The 23,904-nt window shown below is 44.3% G+C and overlaps 1 protein-coding gene and 1 long non-coding RNA gene across 2 annotated transcripts in view; one reads left to right on the top strand and one right to left on the bottom strand.

Annotated features, from left to right (window-relative positions):
• The window catches only part of LOC125436125, a 513,530-nt gene that overhangs the window by 161,546 nt on the left and 328,080 nt on the right, over window positions 1–23,904 (top strand). The gene's annotated exons all lie outside the window — the stretch shown is intronic.
• Window positions 1–23,904, bottom strand: part of FRMPD1 (FERM and PDZ domain containing 1) — a 90,456-nt gene that overhangs the window by 33,410 nt on the left and 33,142 nt on the right. The window contains exons 3-6 of the mRNA XM_048502755.1: window positions 13,587–13,676; window positions 5,882–6,039; window positions 4,398–4,500; window positions 2,839–2,884 (exon numbers count right to left, since the gene is read on the bottom strand). Of these exons, the coding sequence (XP_048358712.1) occupies window positions 2,839–2,884; window positions 4,398–4,500; window positions 5,882–6,039; window positions 13,587–13,672 (393 nt within the window). The 5' untranslated portion in view covers window positions 13,673–13,676. The remainder of the gene's footprint in view (window positions 1–2,838; window positions 2,885–4,397; window positions 4,501–5,881; window positions 6,040–13,586; window positions 13,677–23,904) is intronic.

Here is a 23,904-nt window from a genome sequence, read left to right as displayed (position 1 = left end):
CTTGCTAGGCAAAAGCCCCACCTAGCCCCACCCGCTTTCTAAAAGCACTTGGTATTGACAACCATTTCCCAAAATGATTCAAATTCCAAAGGTGCTTGGATGCTTAACAGAAAAGGTATGTGTGGGTGACACGGCACCCACAAGCCCATGTGGAAGATTCCTGATTTAACCTTTTTATGTGCCTTCTGTTTCCTTATTCCACATTGCCCCCTTGGTGACTATCCTCCACCTTTCAAGTCATTTAAGAAGGACATTGACAAGCTGGAACGTGTCCAGAGGAAGGCAACCAAAATGGTAACAGGTCTGGAATCCATGCCCTATGAAGAGAGGCCTAGGGAGCTGGGGATGTTTAATCTGGAGAAGCAAAGGTTAAGGGGGTACATGATAGCTATGTTTAAATATTTGAAGGGATGCCATGTCGAAGAGGGAGTAAGTTTGTTTTCTGCTGCCTCAGAGACGAGGACACAGAGTAATGGATTCAAGGTGCAGGAAAAGAGATTCTACCTAAACATTAGGAAGAACTTCCTGACAGTCAGCACTGTTCGACAGTGGAATTCACTGCCTCAGAGAGTGGTGGAGTCTCCTTCTTTGGAGGTTTTTAAACAGAGGCTGGATGAATGTATGTCAGGAGTGCTTTGATCGTGTGTTCCTGCATGGCAGGGGACTTGGTGGCCCTTGTGGTCTCTTCCAACTCTATGATTCTATGATCCAGAGGGAATAGCCATGAAATATAAGGGGGTAGAAGACACATTTGTAGCAGGAACACAATAGGCATGAAAAAGATCAAGCATCCCTTCTCTACTGCTGGAAGTCATTTGCCTTATTGAGTAGGGCCAATATTAAAAGCATTTGCAGATAATGTGTACAGGCACAGCCCAACCTTAACCACAACACCACACTAGAACTGCAGCGTACAATCATGAGATGCAGGAAAAAGCTGGTCTCCACGTAACACTGAGTAGCCAATCTCACATGTAGCTTCACAAATCCATACCCCTCCTCCCTTAGTTCTTGAGCTATACAAGTTCTCTGTCAGCACCATTCCAATACAACATGGTGGAAAGGTATAACATGTCGTCAAGTTTAGAGAAAATTCAGAGGGGAGTCCTGAAAAAAAACTCCTGAAGATTATTTTGTCTTTTAGAATGTGTAAAATGCTTTTAAAGACAAGGTGGGTATGCTGTAGACGAACATAGCTCTTCAATATAAGATGCTTTTCTACACCTTGAAGGAAACCTGCTTTTAATGAGGGCAGCATGCAGAACTTTCACTGTTTCTGGGGCCATTTTGACCTGACTCTTCTTTTGTGGTTGACCATTTCACCTCTCCCTCAAACCACTGGCCCTTTCCGCATAAGCCCCTGATAACGTTTTACAGATGTTTTCAAAAAACCTGTTTGTCTATACTCACCCCACTCAAAAATGCTTCCTGGCCACCATTTTGTGGTCACTCCATTTTAAAAAAAACTTCTTAGATTTGTAGCTATGAAGCTTCAAAGCCTCATACTGTGATTCTCTAAAGGTCATGTCTATGTAGCTACGTAGACACGATCCACCAAAAGTAACATTTAAAAAACTGATGGCAATACAGTTTGAGATAGCCAGCACAAGCTCAGAAAATCGTACCACAAGGAAGTCCAGCGACTGTGGAGAGGTGTGGGAAACGTTCTAAAGAGCTCCGCACAGCAAGTGAAAATGTTTTCAAGCCTTTTTCACAAAAATAATTGCTAGGGAATAGAATGCAAATAAAACATTTCCAGGCTAGAAATTAAATGTTCTGGGCTAAAAACCATGCAGAATTCCATGGAGAAACATTTTATTTCCTGTCTGAACACGTTTTATTTGTGTTGTGTGGAAAGGGCCATTGTGACACATATACCCACTGATTCGGTATTGCGCCCTACCTTGCTGAAGGAAAAAAAGAACAGACGGAGATGGGGCAGAAACTGCACCAAAGTCTCAGAGAAAAACTCTGTTAAGTTTCTTTGAGAACTGAGTTACAGAAGAAAGAAGACAGGATTTAGCTAGAACAACATCTAGCTGTGCAGATACTATTAGTGCCCTGTTGTGTGATGATTTTTTCCCTGACCAAATAATATATTTTATATTATTGAATACAAAGTTTGTGTTTTCTGTGTAATGTCAAAGGTTTTCACAGCTGGAATCAACAGCCTGTTGTTGGTTTTCCTGGCTGTGTGGCCATAATGTGATAGTTTTGCCTTGTAACTTTTCACTCACATCTATGGTTGGCATCTGCAGAGGAATGTCACCATGGGATGTGTTTCTCTCCATGGTACAGATAAAGATGTGGGCTAAATTTTAGGAGCAAAAACTACCAGACCACGGCCACACAGACCAGAAAACCCACAACAGCTAGTCTGTGTTTCCTGTTTTTCTTTTTCTACTTTTCAGATATAAAAAACTAACATATATGGATTAAGGATCATCTTCCATCCAGGACTGACCCTGCCTAGCTTCTGAGATCTGACAAGTACAGGATATCTTGGGCCAAGGGTCTGCAACCTGTGGCTCTCCAGATGTTCATGGACTACAAATCCCATCAGCCCCTGCCAGCATGGCCCATGCTGACAGGGGCTGATGGGAATTGTAGTTCATGAACATCTGGAGAGCCAAAGGTTGCAGACCCCTGTCTTGGGCCATCAGCCCACCTTAGCAACAGGCAATTTGTGAGTGACTGTTATTCTCTTGTAGCTCCTAATTTCCAGAATTACCTCCAGGAACATTCCCTTTGTGACCTCGGGCGTATTCCCACCAGGAGACCAAACCCTTACCCTCCAAGCAGCAATTCAAACACCAGTGATACATGAAGGCAATTTACCAAGGTGCATCGGAGGACTGTAAAGCGGAGAGGGTCTTCTGACTTCCTGGAAGACAAAACACAACAGTTGTGGCCCAAAGGGGGAAAACACACTCCTCCTCGCCTCCCAGGACAGAAGCTAAATAATAATAATTTTTTTAAGGATATATTTCCCTGCCTGCCACCCAAAAGCTTCCAAGTCAACTTTCACATAAAACTGACATTGAAAACAATTCAATAAATAATCAACAATAAAAATGATAATGAATAAAAGTAAAAAAACAAACACAGCAACTACTAAAATCAACACACAAAATAACCATATCAAAGTCAGAGAGATGGATTCAAATCAGCCAGCAGACTGTGTGAAACAAAAAAGAATTGCGCCTAAAGCTAAAACAATTAGCCTTAGGCAAGAAACTGTGATGTGTTAATTCTACCATGGAAAAGGCTCTGTGTTTGATGGTCAACCACCTCATCTACAAAGAACAGAGATACTAGAATATCTTGGAAAATATCCTCTGGGAAAGCACAACTGTGAAATGCCAGTGGCCACAGAGGCATACCTTGGGATAGTATGACCTAGACTGGGCAAACAAATCCATGCTAGTTGTGGTGGGTTTTCCAGGCTGTGTGGCCATGGTCTGGTAGATCTTGTTCCTAACGTTTTGCCTGCATCTGTGGCTGGAATCTTCAGAGGTGCATCACAGAGAGAAGTCTGTTACACACAGATGCAGGTGAAACGTTAGGAACAAGATCTACCAGACCATGGCCACACAGCCCAGAAAACCCACCAGAACCAGTTGAATCCGGCTGTGAAAGCCTTCGATACTACAAATCCATGCTAGTTTTTCAGATTGTTGCAATGGAGCTGGGATCCAAAGAACCATAACATTCATTCAACGAAGGCTCTGTGATACATGAATCCAGTGCAAATGACAGATCTGCGTACATGCAACACCCAGCCAGGGAAAATAGATGGGCGCTGTCAGACCTGCCTCCCGACTAGCCTCACTGTGTTGATCGGCTTTTCTGCACAGAGTCTGTGCATGCGCAGGATGCACAGTCACACCCATTTTGAGCTCACACATACTCCCAGGCTGAGCTTAGAAAGCCTATCTGTGCATAATTTGCACACATGTTTGGGTTGATCAACACATGGAGGTGAGGACAGGGCTACTGCTCTGGAGTGGAGTGGGAGGCAAAAATGATCCTGGGAAAGGGACTCACCCCCATGACGTGATGGAGAACCAGATGGAAGGAGGAAGAACAGGCCTACACTCACTTCAGACCACAGAGCGCTGGCCATCCAGGCCTTTGCTCTACCCCACGCAGGACATTCCCTATTGGCTTTAATGGCCATTCCACCCCATACTCTTATTTAATGATTTTGAGATGGAAGAACCTCAGAAGAAACTTGTGATTTGGAATGGGGAAGAGGGAGAGGAAGGGGGAAAGTCAACTGTACGGAGACAAAAAATTACAACTGTAGGCTAGTGCCAATCCCTGTAGTGAATCAATGAAGTGACTTGGATCCAAGCCATAGCAGATAGCCCTATAAGCATGTTTTCATAAATCACCTTAAAACAGCGGCTGCTTGTTCACCAGTAGAATTTTCCACCTCTGCGTTGTTTATTGCAAGAATGTGATCCCCGGGCAGAAGCTTCCCATCAGCAACGCTGCCTGCAAAATGTCGCAGCCTTGTTAAGGAAGCAGTCTCTCTTTCCACTGTTACAAATTATCTTGAATTACAAGTTCAGAGTCACCAAGATGAAGGCAGCAGGAAAAGAGGAAGATCCAACTTGAGCCGGATTGACTCAATAAAAACAGCTGCAGCTTCCAGTTTGCAAGACTTGAGCAAAACTGTTGGCGATAGGACATTTTGGATATCGATAATTCATAGACTGGATTACTGCAACTCGCTTGGAGCAGGGCTCCCCTTGGCTTCCGGAAACTTCAGCTGGTGCAAAATGTCGCCATGTGGGTCCATACTGGGACCTGGTGACAGACTCACATTTAATCAGTGCTCTGTCAACTTCATGGAGTACCAAACTAAGTTCAAGGTTTTGGTGCTTACCTTTAAAGCCCTAAACCACAGATGTCAAACTCGTGCCCCTCCAGATGTTATGGACTACAATTCCCATCATCCCCTGCCAGCATGATGCTGGCAGGGGATTATGGGAACTGTAGTCCAAAACATCTGGAGGGCCGCGGGTTTGACACCTATGCCCTAAACAATCTGGGGCCTTATGTCCCCCAAACAGCACTCCAGTCGGCATGTAACAAGTTACTGGTGATCCCTGGTCCTGAAGAGGTCCGGTTAATCTCGACCAGGATCAGGGCATTTTCAGCCCTGACCCCAGCCTGGTGCAACACTCTGTCAGAGGGGACTAGGGCCCTGCAGGATTTGATGCAATTCTGCAGGGCCTGTAAGTTAGAATTGTTCCACCAGGCTTATGGTTGAGGCGTAAGCAGTGTAAGCAATGACCTCCACCAACTTTCAGCATCCCTCTCTTCTACTCCCCTCACCCTATTACTCTCTACTCTCTACTACTCTATTCTACTCTACTACTCTACACCCTATTACTCTCTACTCTCTACTACTCTACTCTACTCTACTACTCTACCCCCTATTACTCTCTACTGAGATTTTGGTCACCATCTGTTTTAGAGCTTTATGCCAATATTTTAATTTTTAAAAAATATGAATTGTATTTATTATATTTTACATAATGGAAAATGTATTATATTTTACATGACGGTATTATATTTTACATGATATTTACATAAATATACTAAATAAAATATAATAAACAGGGTTTGTCATAAGTTAGATGTGACTTGACAACACACAACATGCAGACACACAGGTCTGGAAGCGCAATTCAAAGTTATCAGAGGACCCTTAACTGATGCACAGGGAAAAGCTGTGGATCAAAAATTGAGCATCTTCCTGTGGACAAGGCCCCAGGTTCCATCCCTGGCATCTCCACTTAAAAAGGTCTGCCAGTAGATGACGAGTATCTTGGCAGGGGAAGAAAGAGAGAAAGAAAAGGGTCCATACCTGCAGCAACTGATGTGATGATAAGAGGAGGATTCTGGGAAACTGCAAAACCATAATGCCCAAGCAATGCATCTTTCTGGATTTCCACAGTGAGTTTTATGCGATTCGCAGCTTGGCTACATTCATCGGATGATCGGTCGCTCACTGATGCTCTCCCCCTGTGAATTACGAAAGGATTACATTGAAAAGGATTATTCAAAACCCACAAAGGCTCGAAATCTCTGCCTTGATGTAACCCTGAATTGATTTATTCTCGCATTAGTGGTGACAACAACAGTGATACTTGAAAGGCTGTAACTTTTAAAATTTATTGACACCCTGCTTTTCTCCCCAAAGAGAACCCAGAACAGCTAAAAACATCATTTTCCCTCCTCTGTTTTTACCTCACAACAACCCTGAGAGGTAGGTTAGGCTGAGAGGCCATATAGCCAGCTTCTGTGGCAGGGATTTAACCCTAGTCTACCTCTCTATCCACTACACCATGCTACCTCTCTGTCAAATGTACTGTGGCATGTGCTTTCATAACCAAGAGCTACATCATCAGCTACAAGCAGGGGCGTACTGCCCAGGGGGATATATGGGGTCAAATGTCCCCAGGCTGTGGCCATTTAGTCACATGGGGGGTGGACATCACACCCCTTCCCCTGGTGCAAAAAAAGTTGTTTGGTTGTGGTGGGGGAGGGCGGCTGCCCATACGGGGAGGGGGGGGGACTCAGATTTTGCACTGAGTTACATTTTCCCTAGACACGTCTCTGGCTTGAAGAAGCAGTCAGTGAAGCTCTGAAAAAGATATGGAATATCAGGCACATCACATGAACACATGAAGCTGCCTTCTGTTGAATCAGACCCTCAGTCCATTAAGAAGAGGAGATTGGATTTATACCCCATGTTTCTCAACTGCATGGAGTTTCCCTTCCTCTTCCCACAACAGACACCTTGTGAGGCAGGTGGGGCTGAGAGAGTTCTGTGAGAACTGTGACTAGACCAAGGTCACCCAGTAGGCTTCATGCATAGGAGCAGGGAATCAGACTAGAGTCTGCTGCTCACGAGGTGGAGTGGGGGATCATGTGGAGGAACAGGGAATCGGGAGAAATTAGATGAGAGTCCACCTACTCTTAACCACTCCACCACGCAAGGCTAGCACTAATTATTCAGACTGGCAGAGGCTGCCCAGTCCCACATTAATAAGACACATTTCAATCTAGATGTTCGGATGTTGCTCAGTGTCTTATGAGAGATACTTATCTGTAGTGGCTTGTTTGCAGCATTTTAAAATTAAAAGGGCCAGGATGGGCAAATGATTCAGGGAGAAAACTGAACATTTTGGGTCTTTAACCAACACAATTCTGCAAAGAGGTGTTGTTTTTTTCCAAGCTGTGCTCCTCCAGGGAACCCTGGGGTTCTTTGGTAATGTATGAAGAGTCTCCCTCTATTTGCGAAGATTTGATAATTGTAGTAGACCTTCCAGGAAAGAAGACAGCACGGTTTAGCCTGATCTTGTCAGATCTTGGAAGGGTCGGTACTTGGAAGGAGACCTCAAAGGAAGGCTGTGCAGAGGAAGGCAATGGCAAACCACCCCCGCTTCTTACTTGTCTTGAAAGCCCCTTGCATAAGTTTAGATGCAACTTGACAGCCCTTTACACATATGCAATAGACTTGGCTAATTTTTAAAAACTGTTTGGAAGGACTGATGCTACAGTGCATGCACCTAGCTCAATGATGTCACATCTCCTATGCTTATATAGAGTAACAGATGAACCCTGAGTGGAGGAGATTCCTGCACAGCTCTGGCCCTTGGTATGTCTTTCACTACAATATACCCCTACAACTCGGCTTGTGTGTTTCCTGTACACACAGTCCTAGCCTGACACCAATAAGGTCTTCAATAAGGAGAAGCAGTGGCGTAGGAGGTTAAGAGCTCATGTATCTAATCTGGAGGAACTGGGTTTGATTCCCAGCTCTGCCGCCTGAGCTGTGGAGGCTTATCTGGGGAATTCAGATTAGTCTGTGCACTCCCACACACGTCAGCTGGGTGACCTTAGGCTAGTCACAGCTTCTCAGAGCTCTCTCAGCCCCACCTACCTCACAGGGTGTTTGTTGTGAGGGGGGAAGGGCAAGGAGATTGTAAGCCCCTTTGAGTCTCCTGCAGGAGAGAAAGGGGAGATATAAATCCAAACTCCAACTCCAACTCCTTCTTCTCCTTCTCCTTCCTTCTTCTTCTTCCTTCTACTTCCTGTCATGTTACTGAGTTGCTCCAGCTAAATGGGTTCCACACTGCTGTTTGGGGGTTAAAAAAAGAGGTCTGGAAAGCATCCTTGCCTTGCTCTGACTTTGCCTGGTCTTGGATAATAAGTGTCTCAGTTTCATGTGCACATTGGTTTGGATCTGTGGAATCTGGTGGGGGAGGATTAACCACCCCCTCTTTGTCCAACATGGCTTCATACTAAATCGGGGCCTTCAGTAGCAGACATTTCCATTTATTCTGGATACAGTGTACTGCCTGGATTGGCTCTTAGTTCCTACAAACTTGTGTCTGGGGCACAGAATTTCAGAAAAAAATAGGGGCTCATGTGATTGAATATTCCTCTATTCAAAAATATTTCTCCCATTTTAAAAAATGGAAGAAAGGTTTAAGCCTAATCTTCTCTCTAATATCCTAGGCTTTTTAAAAAGTATGCATATAAGTGTATACACACATTTAATCTTATGTAACCCCATCTAGTACCTGAAGTGGTATACTCCAAACACATGTTTACTGCCTTGTGTTTGTAAGATGCAGGGCCAAACCATGATGTGTGCTAGAAGGCCCAAGATTGGAGCTCCCAGGAATTTTAAAAACTCAATGTATTGTTGAAGACTTTCACAGCCGGAAGCAACTGACTGTTGTGGGCATCCTGAACATGGGGCCATGGTCTGGTCATTTTTGTTCCTAATGTTTCTCCTGCAGAAACTCCCAGACCATGGCCACACAGTCTGGAAAATCCACAACAGCCAGTTTTAAAACTTAGTTATCAAGGAAGTGGAGCCACAAGTCTGGTGTGGCCCTCAATTACAGTTATCAGGCTGGAAAATTCCTGAAAAGTTTGGGTGCAGAGCTTGGGGACGATGGGGTTTGGGGAAAGGAAGGACCTCAGTGGAGTACAATACCAGAGCCCACCCTCCAAGACAGCCATTTTCTCCATAGAAACTGATCTCTGCTGTCTGGTGATCAATTGTTACTCTAGGACAGGGGTAGGGAACCTGCGGCTCTCCAGATGTTCAGGAACTACAATTCCCATCAGCCCCTACCAGCATGGCCAATTGGCCATGCTAATAGAGGCTGATGGGAATTGTAGTTCCTGAACATCTGGAGAGCCGCAGGTTCCCTACCCCTGCTCTAGGAGAACCCCTGGCCCCACCAAGATGTTGACACATGGGACCTCACATGGGACCTCTGAGAGACTCAACAACAACCCAAAGGTTAATCTTCCTGTAAACGAAGGTTTGCACAGCAAAGAATCCTCTCTACCTTGTACAGATTCTGTAGTACAGGGGACAGGCATGTCATGATGGACAGTATTCTCTGAAGACAGAGAAACTAAACACATCTGCTTGGAAGCAAGGACTTCATTTTGTTGTGAATAAAACAAGCAGGGGGTGGGGACAATTGATAGGATCACATGAGTGTTTTAAAGACAGGTATTGGTAGAGCCTCTACATATTTCAGAGACTCCTTCCATCCTGAAGATCAACCTTGAGCAATCAGCCGACTGTATAGAATTTTGATTCATTTCCTCTGGCACATAAAACCCACAGCTAATGATTAGCGGCTTATTCTGTTCACTGGCTCGGTGCATAGTCCATGCCCACTCTGCTGACCCCAATGCAGCTGCCAAGAAGTGCTCCAATTAAGGTATGCCCCAGTTAACAAGACTGGACTATTCACTCTGGCCTGAACGCTCTCTAGTCACGCTGCATTCTGTGAACTAGCCTCATTCCCAACTGAATAGCCCAAGCTTAGTAGACAGACCTCCATGGGAGAAGGGGCACATGAGTACTTGAGAAGGGAAACATTAGGTCAGAAGCATTAAGTTGGATGCACAAACTGAAAGGATAGATCCCTGCTACAATCCTGACCCCAAGAATCTAATGGGGTTTAAACAGACAGAAGTGAGGGAAGAATCACAATGAATGTCTTTGGTTGACAGTAAGAAGGTGTTACATCACTTCCAGAAGTGATACCGCACCGCTCTACAAAGTGCGGAAAATCTATGGTAAAGGGTCCTCTGTTATCAGCCATTTGTCATATAACTGAGTGATGCGTATACTGGCCTGTTGTTTAGCAATATGGCAACAGGATATTTTAAAAGGACAAGGATAAAATATAGTAATGCCTTCTTGGTCAGTTGGTGGAAATCTAGGACCAGAACTATCTACTTTGCAATACTATAAGTACCAAAAAAGTACAGGATGTGGAATTAGGTACAGAATTCAGTTTCCTAAGACTTTCCAGTTTTCTTCCTTTGGTAAATTATTTACTTATAGCCCACCTTTCCTACTTAAGGAAGATCACATAATATAAAACAACGGGATGAAACAGCTCTGAAGTTTGCAATGCGGATGGTGGTAGGCTTACACACATTTACTGGCCAAGTAACACTGATCAGTTTTATTCAAATTACCATGAGGACCTAGAGATGTCGATTGTGAATTAGATGTTATGAGGTAATTACTGAATCATACTGACTGTATGTGACCAGAAGTATTTACACAAAAAAGTTTTACCTACAAATTGTGTTGAGTTTGTGGGCATTTATGTATGCATTGCTTACTTCCATGATTGTTTACTTCTAGTGGGTTTTTTGTTGTTTTCACAGGTATTTTCCCCTTGCAAAGTTTTCAGAGCCAAACCGATCTGCCATTTTGCCCACCTCCTCCTTCGTTGTTCTTTTCGTGCAACCTCCTTTTTTCAGGTGTCATATTTGGTCCAGTGTAATTTTGCTAGACCATGTAAATTTAATGTCAATTTCAAGGGTCTATTGCTCCAGTGATAGATCTTCAGTGAATTTTTTTTTAAAGAAAGCCCTTCAGATCATTTAGAAACAGTGGCCCAAAGAGTGGGAGAAACTACTATTGTGCGGGAGGGGGAAGATGGGGAGGAGCAAGAAAATCCAAATAAAGCTTAAGACACAGCTAATCTCCTTCATTTTCCCTGCGAAGGGGGGGAAAAGTCTCACTTTAACTAGTTTTGGAAGCTGCAGGAATTCTCTGATCTAAGAGTGCAGTGAATTCTGAAGAGAGGAAAATGTATGTGTAACTGAGAATCAAACCCAAAGGGAATATACAGTTAGTGCAAAGGAGACCACAACTGCATTAATGGCATGTGGCAATATTTGCCACATTTTGAGAATATGTGCCACCCCCAGTTTTTCCAAAATGGCCACTGCAAGTAAAAACACCTGTTTCTCTGGAATCCCTTGACTTATCACAATTGTTGTAACTGCATTCTGCTTGGGGTCACTTAGGCCGTTTCTGCACGGCCCATTTATGATAATACAGAGCAAGAGCACCCCCAGGCTGCCCTTCCCTGGCGCGCGCTGCAACGCAGCAGCGGCGACCTGACTCCTCTTCCCTCCCCAGAGGCGGCGTCAAGCCGCTAAACAACAAACCTGTAAAGGGTTGTTGTTGAAGGAAATCCCTGCGGCCCGCTGCGTAAACCCGCCCGCCAGACGCTGTCTCCATCTCCGCGCCGCACTCACGGTGTCCTCCTGGAAGATTAGCCTGCGGGGGCCATAGCAGCCCGCCCACACTGTCCTCCCGACCTCCAGGGGTCGGCAGCGTAAAGCATGAACTGCGCCGCAGGCGTGACACCGTGGTATATTTGAAGCGCAGAAGGCGGCTCGAGTCTTGAACGCCCTGCCGGCCTCCCCTTCGCCTGCTCGCACGCTTGCGTGCGAGCAGGCTCCCGCCCCCACGCCGACAGAACTCCTGCCGGCGTGGGGGCGCCTCCTGGCCGTGCGGAAATGGCCTCTGGGATTCTTCTCCAGCCATCAGTTTTTCAAAATCCAAACATTCAAGCTTCGTCATTCTTTTCCTGGTCCCCTAAAATGGTTACCACCTCCTTTTAGTACAAAGTAGGTCCAGGAGTGGCTGCGGATTAATTCAACATTGAGGTTCTATCTTTTTGTGAGACAAGGTGTAGTAAAACTTGTGGTTGTCCAGAAATGGGGACTCTTTTATTATTTTGGAGGGGTTTTAATGTGTGCATATACACATCTATATATCTACAACAATTTACTTCCCCCCTTTTTGTCAACCTCTTATGTTACCTAATCAATCTTTTGTAGTTGGAATTCTTTTCCCATTTTTCTTTTCAGTGGGGCTTTTCCCACTCACCTTCTGCTGCGCGCTACTCAGGGAAAGTAGCGCGGGGTCCAGCGGCACTCCCCACTTGCAAGGGCGGCAACCACGCAGCCGCCCCGACGCTGCCGCTCTTGCACCACCTCAGCGCGCGTCATTCCTGGCGCTGAAGAAACGGCACCTTTTGATGACCCCGCGCGGAATGACGCGCGCTGAGGGGGCGCGAGAGTGGCGCGCAGCAGAAGGTGAGTGGGGAAAGCCCCACTGAGAGTGAGGATTTGAACTTGGTATCTTTCACATCCTAGTCTGACACTCTAACCACTAAACCTTACTGGCTCCTGTACTGCAGGCGGCTTCTGCGATTCTTCTGATCATGCATGTTTTTACCACTGGATAGTGGCCAAATGTCTGCACTTGCCAAAACAAATGATTGTCCAGTTTTAGATATTTAACTGGATTATATGTTCCTTTGCAGATTAGTACCCTTTAATGCTGCTAAAACGCAGCTTTGGCAAAAATCAGCAGTATGTGGAATTAAAATGGTGTTTCTGCACAGCACTTAATAGAACGCTACATTCACAATACAGTCTTTAAATCCTGTTCACTTAGGTAAGATGTTAAATATACTTACCCAGAATTTATGTCCCATTCAGTTCTTAACATTTAGTTCTTAATAGTGTGCTTGGGACCGTTCTAACCAGCAGACATTTTGCACCTGTTTCTTCAGAATTACTGAAAACTACCCTTGAATTAATCACTTTCAATTCCTTCCTGGCCTGTGCCATTCTTGAGATCCGCACACAAATTGTTTCCTGCTTCCTCTGGGCGAGTTGGCACTGGAATTACTTGTTTCCTTTTACAATTGGAGCCATCTCACTACTGGACCTGCTTATTCACTTTGGTTTTTATTATCCCAGTTGTACTTCCCCAAAAATATTATTGGACTAATGTTTTAATAAAATAAGTTTTTCTCTTCTGAACTTTCTCCAGTTCAACAGTATCTTTTTTGAGGTACGATGACCAGAATTTTACATAGTGTTCCAAATGGGGACTACCCTTGGGTTGGCCTCATTTGGACCACTATGTAAAATTCTGGTCACCGTACCTCAAAAGAGTCATGTTGTTGTAGTCTAAGCAGGAGGGTGCTCAAGCATGAGGATTGCAAATCTGTCACAGAGTGGAAGGATTTCAAATGCAATACCTGACATGTTGACAAGTCACACTACTAAACATTGCTACTACCTCAGCCTGAAATAGCAACGCCAGGACCAACAGCATGTTCCGGTCTCACTTCTAAGAAACTAGGCCATTCTGCACCTAATTAAAGCCACCAAAGATTTAATCACTGGTACATTCAAATAAGTACCTGGCCATATGATCCCGTGACCGACGCAGCCATTTTGCTACCATCTGCTCTATCCTACGTGCTTTGCGGGTCTCCAGATCTTCCATTTACCTGCAAGAGAAAGACATGAGTATTTATTATAAAATCCAGAGCCTCCAACTCTCAAAGCCTGAGCCTCCAACTCTCAAAGCTCACTCACTACCAAGGGGTTATTTTTGAGTCTTCAGATAAAGAGCTCCCAAAATCCTAATTCCCGATTTGCTTTAAATAGCATCTGTTGCCGTTCTTATTTTAACTCAGATTTGAAATTAAGCTTTCAGTTGATTTTAATTTAAATGTATTTTAACTAGATTAGATTGGATTTTAATTATTATAACTATTTTAATGGTTTTAATTGTTTATTTAATCAAATTGTATATGTTATCTACTACTATAAGTGGCTCTGTGCCCTTGTGGAGAGGGCGGCGTACAAATAGAAATAAATGAATAAATAAAATTCATTCTATGACATAATATTCTTTCAGTGGAAGAATGTTCTGTGCATTCTCTCCCAGAACAAAAATAGAAATCCATCTAACTGTATGGGCAGCTGAATAAACTGATTATTAAAGAACTATGTTTATGTCTATGTACAAAGTTAGGAATATTCACGATTAATAGAAAAGGAGGAAAATAAGGCAGGAAAGGAATGTTAAGGTTCACTTTGAAATCAGAAAGCCAGTGTGGAGTGTAATAACGTTTGGACTTTGATTGGCAGGATTGGGTTCAAAATATGGCTAAAGAGTTCACTGGATGATATTCAGCAGTCCTACCTCTCAGACATACATGGGCCATTTTGAGCCTCTCAAAAGAAGAGGATACAAATACGGATAATAAATGACACCTTTCTCCAAGGTGGTGACTATTATGGAGATTCTTAGAGCATGGTCTGAAGTCACATGGCGCAGCCACTTTGCCAAAGCTAGGTATGTATGGGTCTGTTCAGCATTTGGACAATGGACTGCCTGAACATCCCATATAAGTCACACTTATCACTTCCTTGGTCTACACAGGCAGAAGCTGGGTCTGGGCAACTTGGGTTGAATTTGGTTGGTGGCAACGCAGGTCCAGGAGTAGATGCCAATCACTACCTCTGCGGCTGATGGTTGGGAAAACCCCATGCATTTTATCAGTACCTTCCTCACTGTGTTTAACTCAAGCATTCACTAGGGTGGCTTCAGCGCCAGATTTACCTATAGGCTTGGCAGGCCGAAGCCTAAGGCCTCAAAATCTAGGGGGCATCTGGCCAAGGTGTATAATATTTTTGACACTGTCATAGGCCTTTCTTACACATGCTGTCATAATGCACAGTAGTCTCTAAACAACCCTTCAGTATTTTTCTGGCACTTCATTTCACAGTAATACTATGGTATCTTAAGTCAATAACCGGAATTGATTTCTGTATTGATTTTGTCCTTTCAGGACATCACTGAAGTGAATCCCATTTGGTGACCCTGTTTTGTGGACCCCATCTTCCTCTAGTCATGACAGTAAAGGATTGGGAGGGCCCCCACATGTGGAATAGCCTTGGGTCTCTCTTCATCTAAATCCAGCCCTGGGTGACATGGCTGAAAAATCTTAAATGGGGGTGGGTGGTGGTGGTATCATATACCTCAATCGTCCCTATTAGCCAGATACCATTTCTATATTCAGGTAACAATGCCTGCTAACTCACTGTCCCTATTAATTAGCCTATGTGAATCACTAGCACTGTCACACCCAGACTGTATACAACCTCCCCTGGGTCTCTAGAAGTTAAATCCCTGAGTGGATTGGTGGATGCACCTTACAGTCAGCGTGGTGCAATGATCAATGTCACACTAGGATCTGGGAAGACCAGGTTCAAAACCCCACTCTGCCATGGAAGCTTGCTGTGGGTGACCTTGGGCCAGTTACACAGGGCCAAGCTGGTCGAGATTGCATCACAACATTTGCTGAGAAACTGAACTGTGGAATTAGTTTTAAAGTCACAGGCATGATCACTCCCTTTGATCATTTAGGGGTTCTTTAAACCCTCCAAGGTACAATTTTAGATACTCTTTCTAAAAACCAAAAGGGTCCGTCCTACTGGGGACCTTGGTGCAGGAGAATAGACTGCAATGTTCCTCATCCTTTGCTATATTCAAGAGTTCAAATGGCCACTTGCTTCAGCTCTTGAAAACGGCATGGGATTGGAGACATGAGCTCTCAGGATCAGCCCTCCACAGTGATTTTAATAGTTAAAAAGGGGGGCACTAAAATGACACCATACCTCTATGGAGGACTTGAGGTTTTGTCAAGCTTGGCCCTCGCTCTTGACTTGTTCTACCTTACTGGGTTGTTGTGAAGATAATAGAAAAAAGGAGAACAGTGTCAGTTGCTTAGGTCCCTATTTGTGAGAAAGGAGTGTCCCAAACAAACAAACAAACCTTACATCCATTGAACATGCCTGTAAAAAGCATATGCGTGAACATCAGAATGCCCCGTTGAGCACGGCCTGCCAGTTTGTGTACAGCTGAGGCTCAGTTTGAGCCTAATGGATTGTACGATGCCTACACTATTCAAATACATCTTCAGCCTAAAGAACAAACACATTCTGGACTTTGAAAACAATACAAGACAGACTATTGCAGAGTAAATAAACCAACAAGGTTTTAATGGGCGAATCAGTGACTTGGGCCTAGGTTTACAAATTGCAACATAATCAAAGTTCCTTTCTTCATGTGAGAAACGCTGGAGGGCATGTAATATTGTCCTACCTTGCAGCTAAGAAATCCTGTTTGCCACACATTTTGGAATTACCCTGAGGCAGGGATCTATACGATTCTCATGTTTATCACTTAACTTCTCCACAGTTAGATTTAATGTGCTTCCCACAGTTTTCTTTCAGGAAGAGTCCAGAAAGTCCCCCATCAGAAAACACTTTGTAATAACAGTTGTACTGATTCTATTTCCCATGTTTTCTTTGATTGTATTTTCCACGCTAATGTACATAACTCCTTTATCAGCCCTTTCCTTCATAACTGAGAGCGCTCCCTGCTGAAAAACGAGTATCTTTTTTTAAATGACCAGAATCCACATATAACCAGTTCAGTTACTAGATTTCTCCTCAAAGCTATGAGGGCCTGAGGCCATAGGGCAGAAATGTTTTACTAAAGTCATATCACTATGCCTCTTAACCCTTTGTACTTGATCTATGCCAGTGGCTCTCAACCTTCCTAATGCCGCGACCCTTTAATACAGTTCCTCATGTTGTGGTGACCCCCAACCCTAACATTTATCCATTTTACAGATGGAGAACACTGATGCAGAGAGTCTTAGGCAATCCCTGTGAAAGGGTTGTTTGACCCCCAAAGGGGTCCGTGACCCACAGGTTGAGAACCGCTGATGTATGCCAATAAAAGTTTTAAGGATTACCAAAATAATGTACATTAATGTTCAAACCGGCCTATCTAAATATTGTGCTGTTATTTTTAACATGAATCTGGGCAACAAGAATTGTTCCAATGACAGCTGTATGCCGCAGACAGCTTAAGACCTCTGATATCACCATTTTGACATTTTGACATTAATCTATTTTACTTGCTTAATAGCTTATTACAGTACGGCCTTTCCCCCCCAGATAGGGTCCTATGATGCAACCTGAACAGGGCAGCTGTATCCCTTCACAATCTAATTGCCTACAGCCAGACAACATTACGGATTTCAAGCAATTACAGAATGCAGGGATTCCTCTTTTGGCCTGCAGAACGAAAGCCATTCAGCATACTCATAGGAAAAGTGGGGGGAGGGGAGGGGGGAGCCTATCTTTCAAGCACTGCAAAATCCCACCAGCCAAGTTCAACACATAACCAAAGAGTCCCCCATATTGGCCCATATGGTATTTTCATGCGCACACTCCAAAGATTAATGGTCGGGGGTGGGAGGCAGAAATGACCAAAATTACTAACTAGAACGGCAAAGAACAGAATATGGCACATTCTTACCACTTTGCTCCACAAATTGTGAGGCTTTCCTCCAACAAGTAGGTCTTCTGCTATGACTAGCCAAGGTCAATTTGTGGAGAGCCAGCATGGTGCAGTGGTTAGAGCATCAGACCAGGATTTGTGAGACCCAGATTTAAATCCACACTCAGGGCTCTTCCGCCCATGTAGAATAATGCACTTTCAATCCACTTTCACAATTGTTTGCAAGTGGATTTTGCTATTTCACACAGTAAAATCCACCTGCAAAGTGTATTGAAAGTGCATTATTCTGCATGTGCAGAAGGGGCCTTAGTCATAGAAATTTGCCGCGTGACCTGGAGCCAGTCATGTACTCTCAGACTAATCCACCTCACAGGGTTGTTGTGAGGATAAAGTGGAGGAAAGGGGAACTATGTAAGCTTCTTTGGGTTGCCAGTAGAGAGAAAGGCAAGGTATAAATAAACTAAATAAGGACTAAGTATGTAAGTAAATGCCATGACCTTGGCAGCCCAAGCTAGCTCAATATCATCTGATCTCAGAAGATAAACAGGGTTGGCCCAAGCTATCAACCATGTAGCCAGCTCTATGTCTAGCCTGATTGATGTACCTACTGATTGATATGTAGAAGGGGTCTATTTCTTGCTTTGCTTTCTTCTTTCCCCTTTGATGTTTATTGCTTGATAAGAAATGTAGATAACTAGGCAAGACCCTGTGAAACATCCTCGCCTCAAGCAACAGGATGTGTCCTTGCACCACAGGTGGAGGTTTTGCAGGTGGTATAACTTTCTCCCTTATGCGTCCTTGAGATGCCTCGGCTCCTAAACAATTATTTTCACACTTGTGCTGGGAAAAAGGAAAGGGGACTGGTTGGGGATAAAATGGCCTAGGAAAAGCCAGGTCTCCAGGACTGGCTTTCTCAAGCTAGGGACTACTGCCCAGTGGCGGAGGGTGGGTGCAAGGCCCCAGGTGGAGTGACGGTGGAGGCATGGCCGGGCCATGGTGGGAGCGTGGCATTCTGGGGGTGTTCTGGGACAAGGCAATGCTGTGGCAGGGGCGCAGGATGTGCGCCCCCTGGTCGCGGTTTCCCCTTGCTCCGCCTTATTGTTTTCAATAAACGCTGCTGATCAACTATGTCAGTGGTGGTGAACCTATGGCACGGGTGCCAGAGGTGGCACTCAGAGCCCTCTCTGTGGGCACGTGCAGAGCCCCCCCACCCGCACATATAGGCTGGCCTGGGCCGCTGGGCTCGATTATTAGCATTAAACCTAAGACCTAGTTTTGGGGGAGCAGTGTAGGTAACCCTGTTATGTGCTGTTAAACCCCACTGATTTTCATGGGAAGGACTAAAGTGCTATCCTTTACCTGGGAGTAAGCTCGGTTGCTGGCAGTGGGGCTTGCTTCTGAGTAAACCCTCCTAGGGTCATGATTCACCCGTTGGAAGAGTTGCACAAAGCAAAGCCACCGACTGCCACCAAGCTTATTCCCAAGTAACGCACATCTCGGAGCCAATTGTTTTTTCTAAACTAAAACCTCAGTATTCAGGTTAAATTGCTATGTTGGCACTTTGCGATAAATCAGTGGCTTTGGGGTTGCAATTTGGGCACTCGGTCTCGAAAAGGTTAGCCATCACTGAACTATGTGCTGTGAGCTCTCCCAGGTCCTGCAAAGGAAACTCCAAGGTCTGAGTCCTGTTACCTTCTTCCAGCTGCTTGATGAGCCCTGCTCAAGGTCAGTCCCTTTTGGGCTTTGCTTAGCAACTTGTTGGCTCACGGCCCTGGCTGGAATGGGCCAGGATCAGGAACAGCATTTCATTTCGTGCAAAGAACCGTTGCCAGGTGTTACTTGCCTCTCAGGCTGACAAAGAGCAGTTTACTGGCTAAGCAAGGAGCAATGTGGTACCCATATAGGGGGAAAACGTCTAACCAAGAAGGCAGCGCTGGCGATCCTGGGACAGTGTGTTCATTCCGTTTGCTACATAAATATTATATACCTCCTGTCTCTTTCAGAAGGGCGGAAATACACTTCATGCCGAGAACCTCTGCAAGAGAGAACAAGTCCTGCAAGGGGTATTTGGTACAGTTACTACCTGCCTTAGTACATCTTGCACACAATGTAATGGAAACAAAGCCAGACTTGGCTTTGAACAGTCTCTTTCTAATTAGAGAAGCTGGCCAACAGCGGGGGGTGGGGGGTGGGGGGGAGGAAAGTTTTAAAAGGAGTCGAGGCAACCCTATGAGGTTTGGATAGCAATTCTGGCGACAGCACTTGAGACAGCAGAACTGACTTATGGGGCTGAACTGGGACAGCACTGACATTTGTAATTACCATGTTTGGACGACAAATTTGTTTTGCTCATAATGCTTGCAGGTGTTCCACACTGAAGGATGTTTCCTGGAAAAGTTCCAGCTGGACCCGCAGTGCAAAACTGGAATTCTGCACATGACTAGAATGCATTTTGCATTTAATATAAGGAGGAGGAGGCGGCCAGATAAGGTTTTTGTTATAAGACATTTAATATAAGATCTACCAGTTTCTTAGTCTTTTCCTCTCTTGTATGATGTTTGACTAACAAAACCTCCTGGTGAGAAATGCCGTCAAGTCGCCAACGGTTCAAGGGTGGTAAATTAAAATGTAGTTGTCTCCCATTCAAATACCAGTCAGGACCAACCCTCGTTTAGCTTTCAAGACCTGATGAGATCCCGCTAGCCTGGATGATCCAGGTCAGGAAACTGAGTCTTAACAATCATCATATTTAACATTGCTATACTTATTTACTTCACTGATACCCTGACTTTCTTCCCAACAAGAAGCAAAAGCTACTTATGTAGTTCTCCTCTTCTCCATTTTACCCTCACAACAACCCTCAGAGGTAGGTTAGTTTGAAAGCATGTGATTGTCCCAAGATCACACTTTTTGGGTTAGATGCACTTATGGATAGGTGGAACTTCTCAAGTAACCCAACAACAAACGAACCTGCTTAATGTTTACATTTTGTTAACAACAACATTTATTGGATAAGGATACATGAATGTAACAACTGAATAAAATAATTTAAAGCACTGGTTTGGATCCAAAGTGTGTTTCTACTAATGGAGAGGGGACACAGACTCCCTGGAACAACATGTGGGGAAATCAGGAGTCAGCTTTGGGGGGAGAGATAATCAAAATGTTCCTTTTCCATTAATGGAAAATATAGTCTGGATTGTCGAAGGCTTTCACAGACAGAATCACATTGGCTGTTTTGGGTTTTCCAGGCTGTGACACCATGGTGTTCTGCCCTAACAGTTTGCCACATCTATGACTGGCATCTTCAGAGGGATGTCAGAAACATACTGTGAGATGCTTCCGTATCTGTGCCAGCCACAGATGCAGGCAAAATGTTAGGAGCAAAAACTACCAGACCATGGCCACACAGCCTGGAAAACCCAAAACAGTCAATTAGTCTGTATCCATCCATAAAAAAAAAAGTATGTTTTGTCCAAGCTCTGAATACAGTTTAGGGGATGCAAATACTCTCAGTGAAGTGTGTTTTAAGGTAGAATAACACAACAGGAAAACCAGAAGCTAGGCATTCCTGAACCTAGTTTGACTAGGTGACAGGAAATATCCCAGACTTCTGAGAACAGTGTTACTTGAACAAATAGTTTCAGGATAAAAACTTCTTCGGCTCTTATGAAGAGAGCAAAGGACATAATGGGAGGTATCCTCACCAATATTTAGAGTCGTCACATGCAACCACTGATTAAGCTGGGACTCCAAAACATCTGTTGTCAAGGTTTGCTGAAGGCACTGTCTGGAAATGCAGACTCCTAAAACATTATTTCTTGATTACAGAAATGTCGGTTCAGTACTGTAGTTGGGCATGAGTTGATTTGAATGAGCGGTATCATTTAGGAAAAAAAACAAAGAATGAGGTTGATTCTTGGGACTATAAAAGTATCCTTCCCAAAAACCTGTTTCCTTTAGCTACACTCCAAAGACCAAAATTAGAGTTTTGTTTTTTATGTGCTGGATCCAGGTTCTGTGAACCCAGCTGGGGTTCCCTGCAGCCAAACAGAAGCTGAGGGGGAAAGGCCTTTTTAAAACTAATGAAGATCTTGAACGGGCTTGGATATGCCACTACAGTAACATTATCATGTGGACATGTGACAGTGAAGACTCTCAAAAATAGAATGTTATCAATGGAACGACCCATGTTACCCATTTGTAAATTCTATGTTTTTTTAACTTTTGATTTTCTGTACTGTTACTAAACATGAAAATAATTTTAAAAACCATTTATATAACAAAAAAGGGAGGAAGGGCTCTCTCCAGAGCCATCTTCCCTATGTGGGAATAGCTTGGGGGAGGGGAAAATCCTTTCCTTGTTTTTGCTGTTCCATTGTGGACTAATAACTCCTTCCCATTATGGCGGGGGGGGGGGACCACTCTTCTTCCCTGCTCCCCTCTGGCATTCTGAGTTCATTTGGGCATCCCTTTGTTTTTTTAAAAAAAGCCATTTCCTGAACGGAACCCAGACCCAACTTGTTAAAAACTCGAACCTGTAGTTTTGCCCCAAGAATTCTGTAATTCTTCTCAAGGAATGATTAAGGGTTTTGCTTAAAATTCTTTGACATTTGACTACTGAAAATATCCCGCCCCGCCCCCAGATCTTTACTTGACCCTCAAGGGTCAAAAGCAGCCCTGTGGTAAGCTGCAGCCTGGAGTCAAAGCTCTGCCCATGACCTGAGTTCAATCCTGCTGAAAGTTGGTTCCAGGCAGCTCACTCACGGCTGACTCAGCCTTCCATCCTTCCGAGGTCAGTAAAAGGATAACTGGGGAAGGTAATGGCAAGCCACTTCATAAACATAGTCTGCCTAACAAACGTAGTGATGTAATGTCACCCCATGAGTCAGATATGGCCCAGTGCTTGCACAGGGAACTACCTTTACCTTTACCACAGGAAAATAAAAGTAATGCTTTTATTTTTTATTCTTAGTGGCAGCAAAAATAGAGAGAAAAGGCAATAAAATAAGTGATTACGAAGGACAGCTCCATGTTAAGCTTCCAATTCAGAATTCTGCCTTGCCTCCTGCAGATTAATTATTAATATTCTGCTTTTCACCTCAGTGGGGGCCCAAAGCATCTTACAAGGTTCCTTCCTCCTCTGTTTTATCCTCCCAACAACAACTCTGTGGGATAGGCCAGCAAGTTTCCACAGCAATGTGGAGATTTGAACCTGGTTTACTCAGATCACGGTCTAATTTCTTAATTACCACACTATGGTCGATTCCCCATGCACGATTAGATACATGCTCGTCACTCCAAATATCCAGGTTTCCTGCAGAACTCCCCACTACATCAGCGCCGAACGCGCATTCACCCCATTTCTGCCCCCCCCCCCTCAGGATGTGTTATTTTAGAACCTGGAAGGAAGTAGACCTTTTCGAAAAATGCATGGTCAATCTGGAGCGGTGGGGAAGTTGGGGGTGGTGAATCCAGATTCGAAGTACCCGCCCTTGCGAGTGACGTGGAGCCTCCCATCCAATCAGGTCGCAGTGGGCTATGCGCGATGCACACGCAACCCTTTTTAAAAATTATTTTTGCGGACTGGAGATCCACATGGATACGAAGCTACATGAGGCCGGTTTTGACTGATTGACTGAGTAGAAGGCAATACAAAGCTGTGCTACACGTCGAATCCATGTGGATCTGAGTACATGGAGATGCATGGAAACAGGGCTTTGCTTTAATCACCCGTTTCTTCGTCTCCGCGTAAGAGTCATTCTGTGTATGCTTGAAGAAACATGGATCCATCAGTTTGAAAAAAAATTCCTGCCCAGCACAACGCTGCAGCCAATCAGGATAGCCCGAGCGGATCGCGCGTTTGATCCGCTGACAGTGGGGACTCCTGCGAGGCTGCAGCGTTTCTGCGAACAAGAAGGCAGAAGCTGCAGTGGGGACCATGAAACCGTGCTCTAAAGGTCCCGAATCTAACCAAACTGGTTTGTATCTACTTCCATTTTTGAAGTGGGGAATCGACCATGCTGATTGTTAAACAGGACTAATGAAAGTACATCTAATGCATAGATCTGAACTTACATTCAACCTTAAGTTTAGTTTGTGCAATTTATAACCTGGCCGCTTTCAGCACAACAATCGGTAATAGATATTGATATTAACTTATGAGAGTTCTAACTGTGCACCTAGATATATTTTATAGAGATTAGACTGATAGATGTTATGCATAATTGTATTGTATTTATCTTATGATGGAAGCTGCCCTGGGCCTGCAAATGTAATAAAATTAATGTTTTATTAATTTATTCTACTTGTGGGCTGGCCTTTCTTTTATGGACACAGGGCAATTTCCAACA

Source organism: Sphaerodactylus townsendi, linkage group LG07, assembly GCF_021028975.2.
Source record: "Sphaerodactylus townsendi isolate TG3544 linkage group LG07, MPM_Stown_v2.3, whole genome shotgun sequence".
Classification (NCBI taxonomy): domain Eukaryota; kingdom Metazoa; phylum Chordata; class Lepidosauria; order Squamata; family Sphaerodactylidae; genus Sphaerodactylus; species Sphaerodactylus townsendi.
Note: the sequence above shows the minus strand (reverse complement) of the source record. Positions and strands in the feature narration are given on the sequence as shown.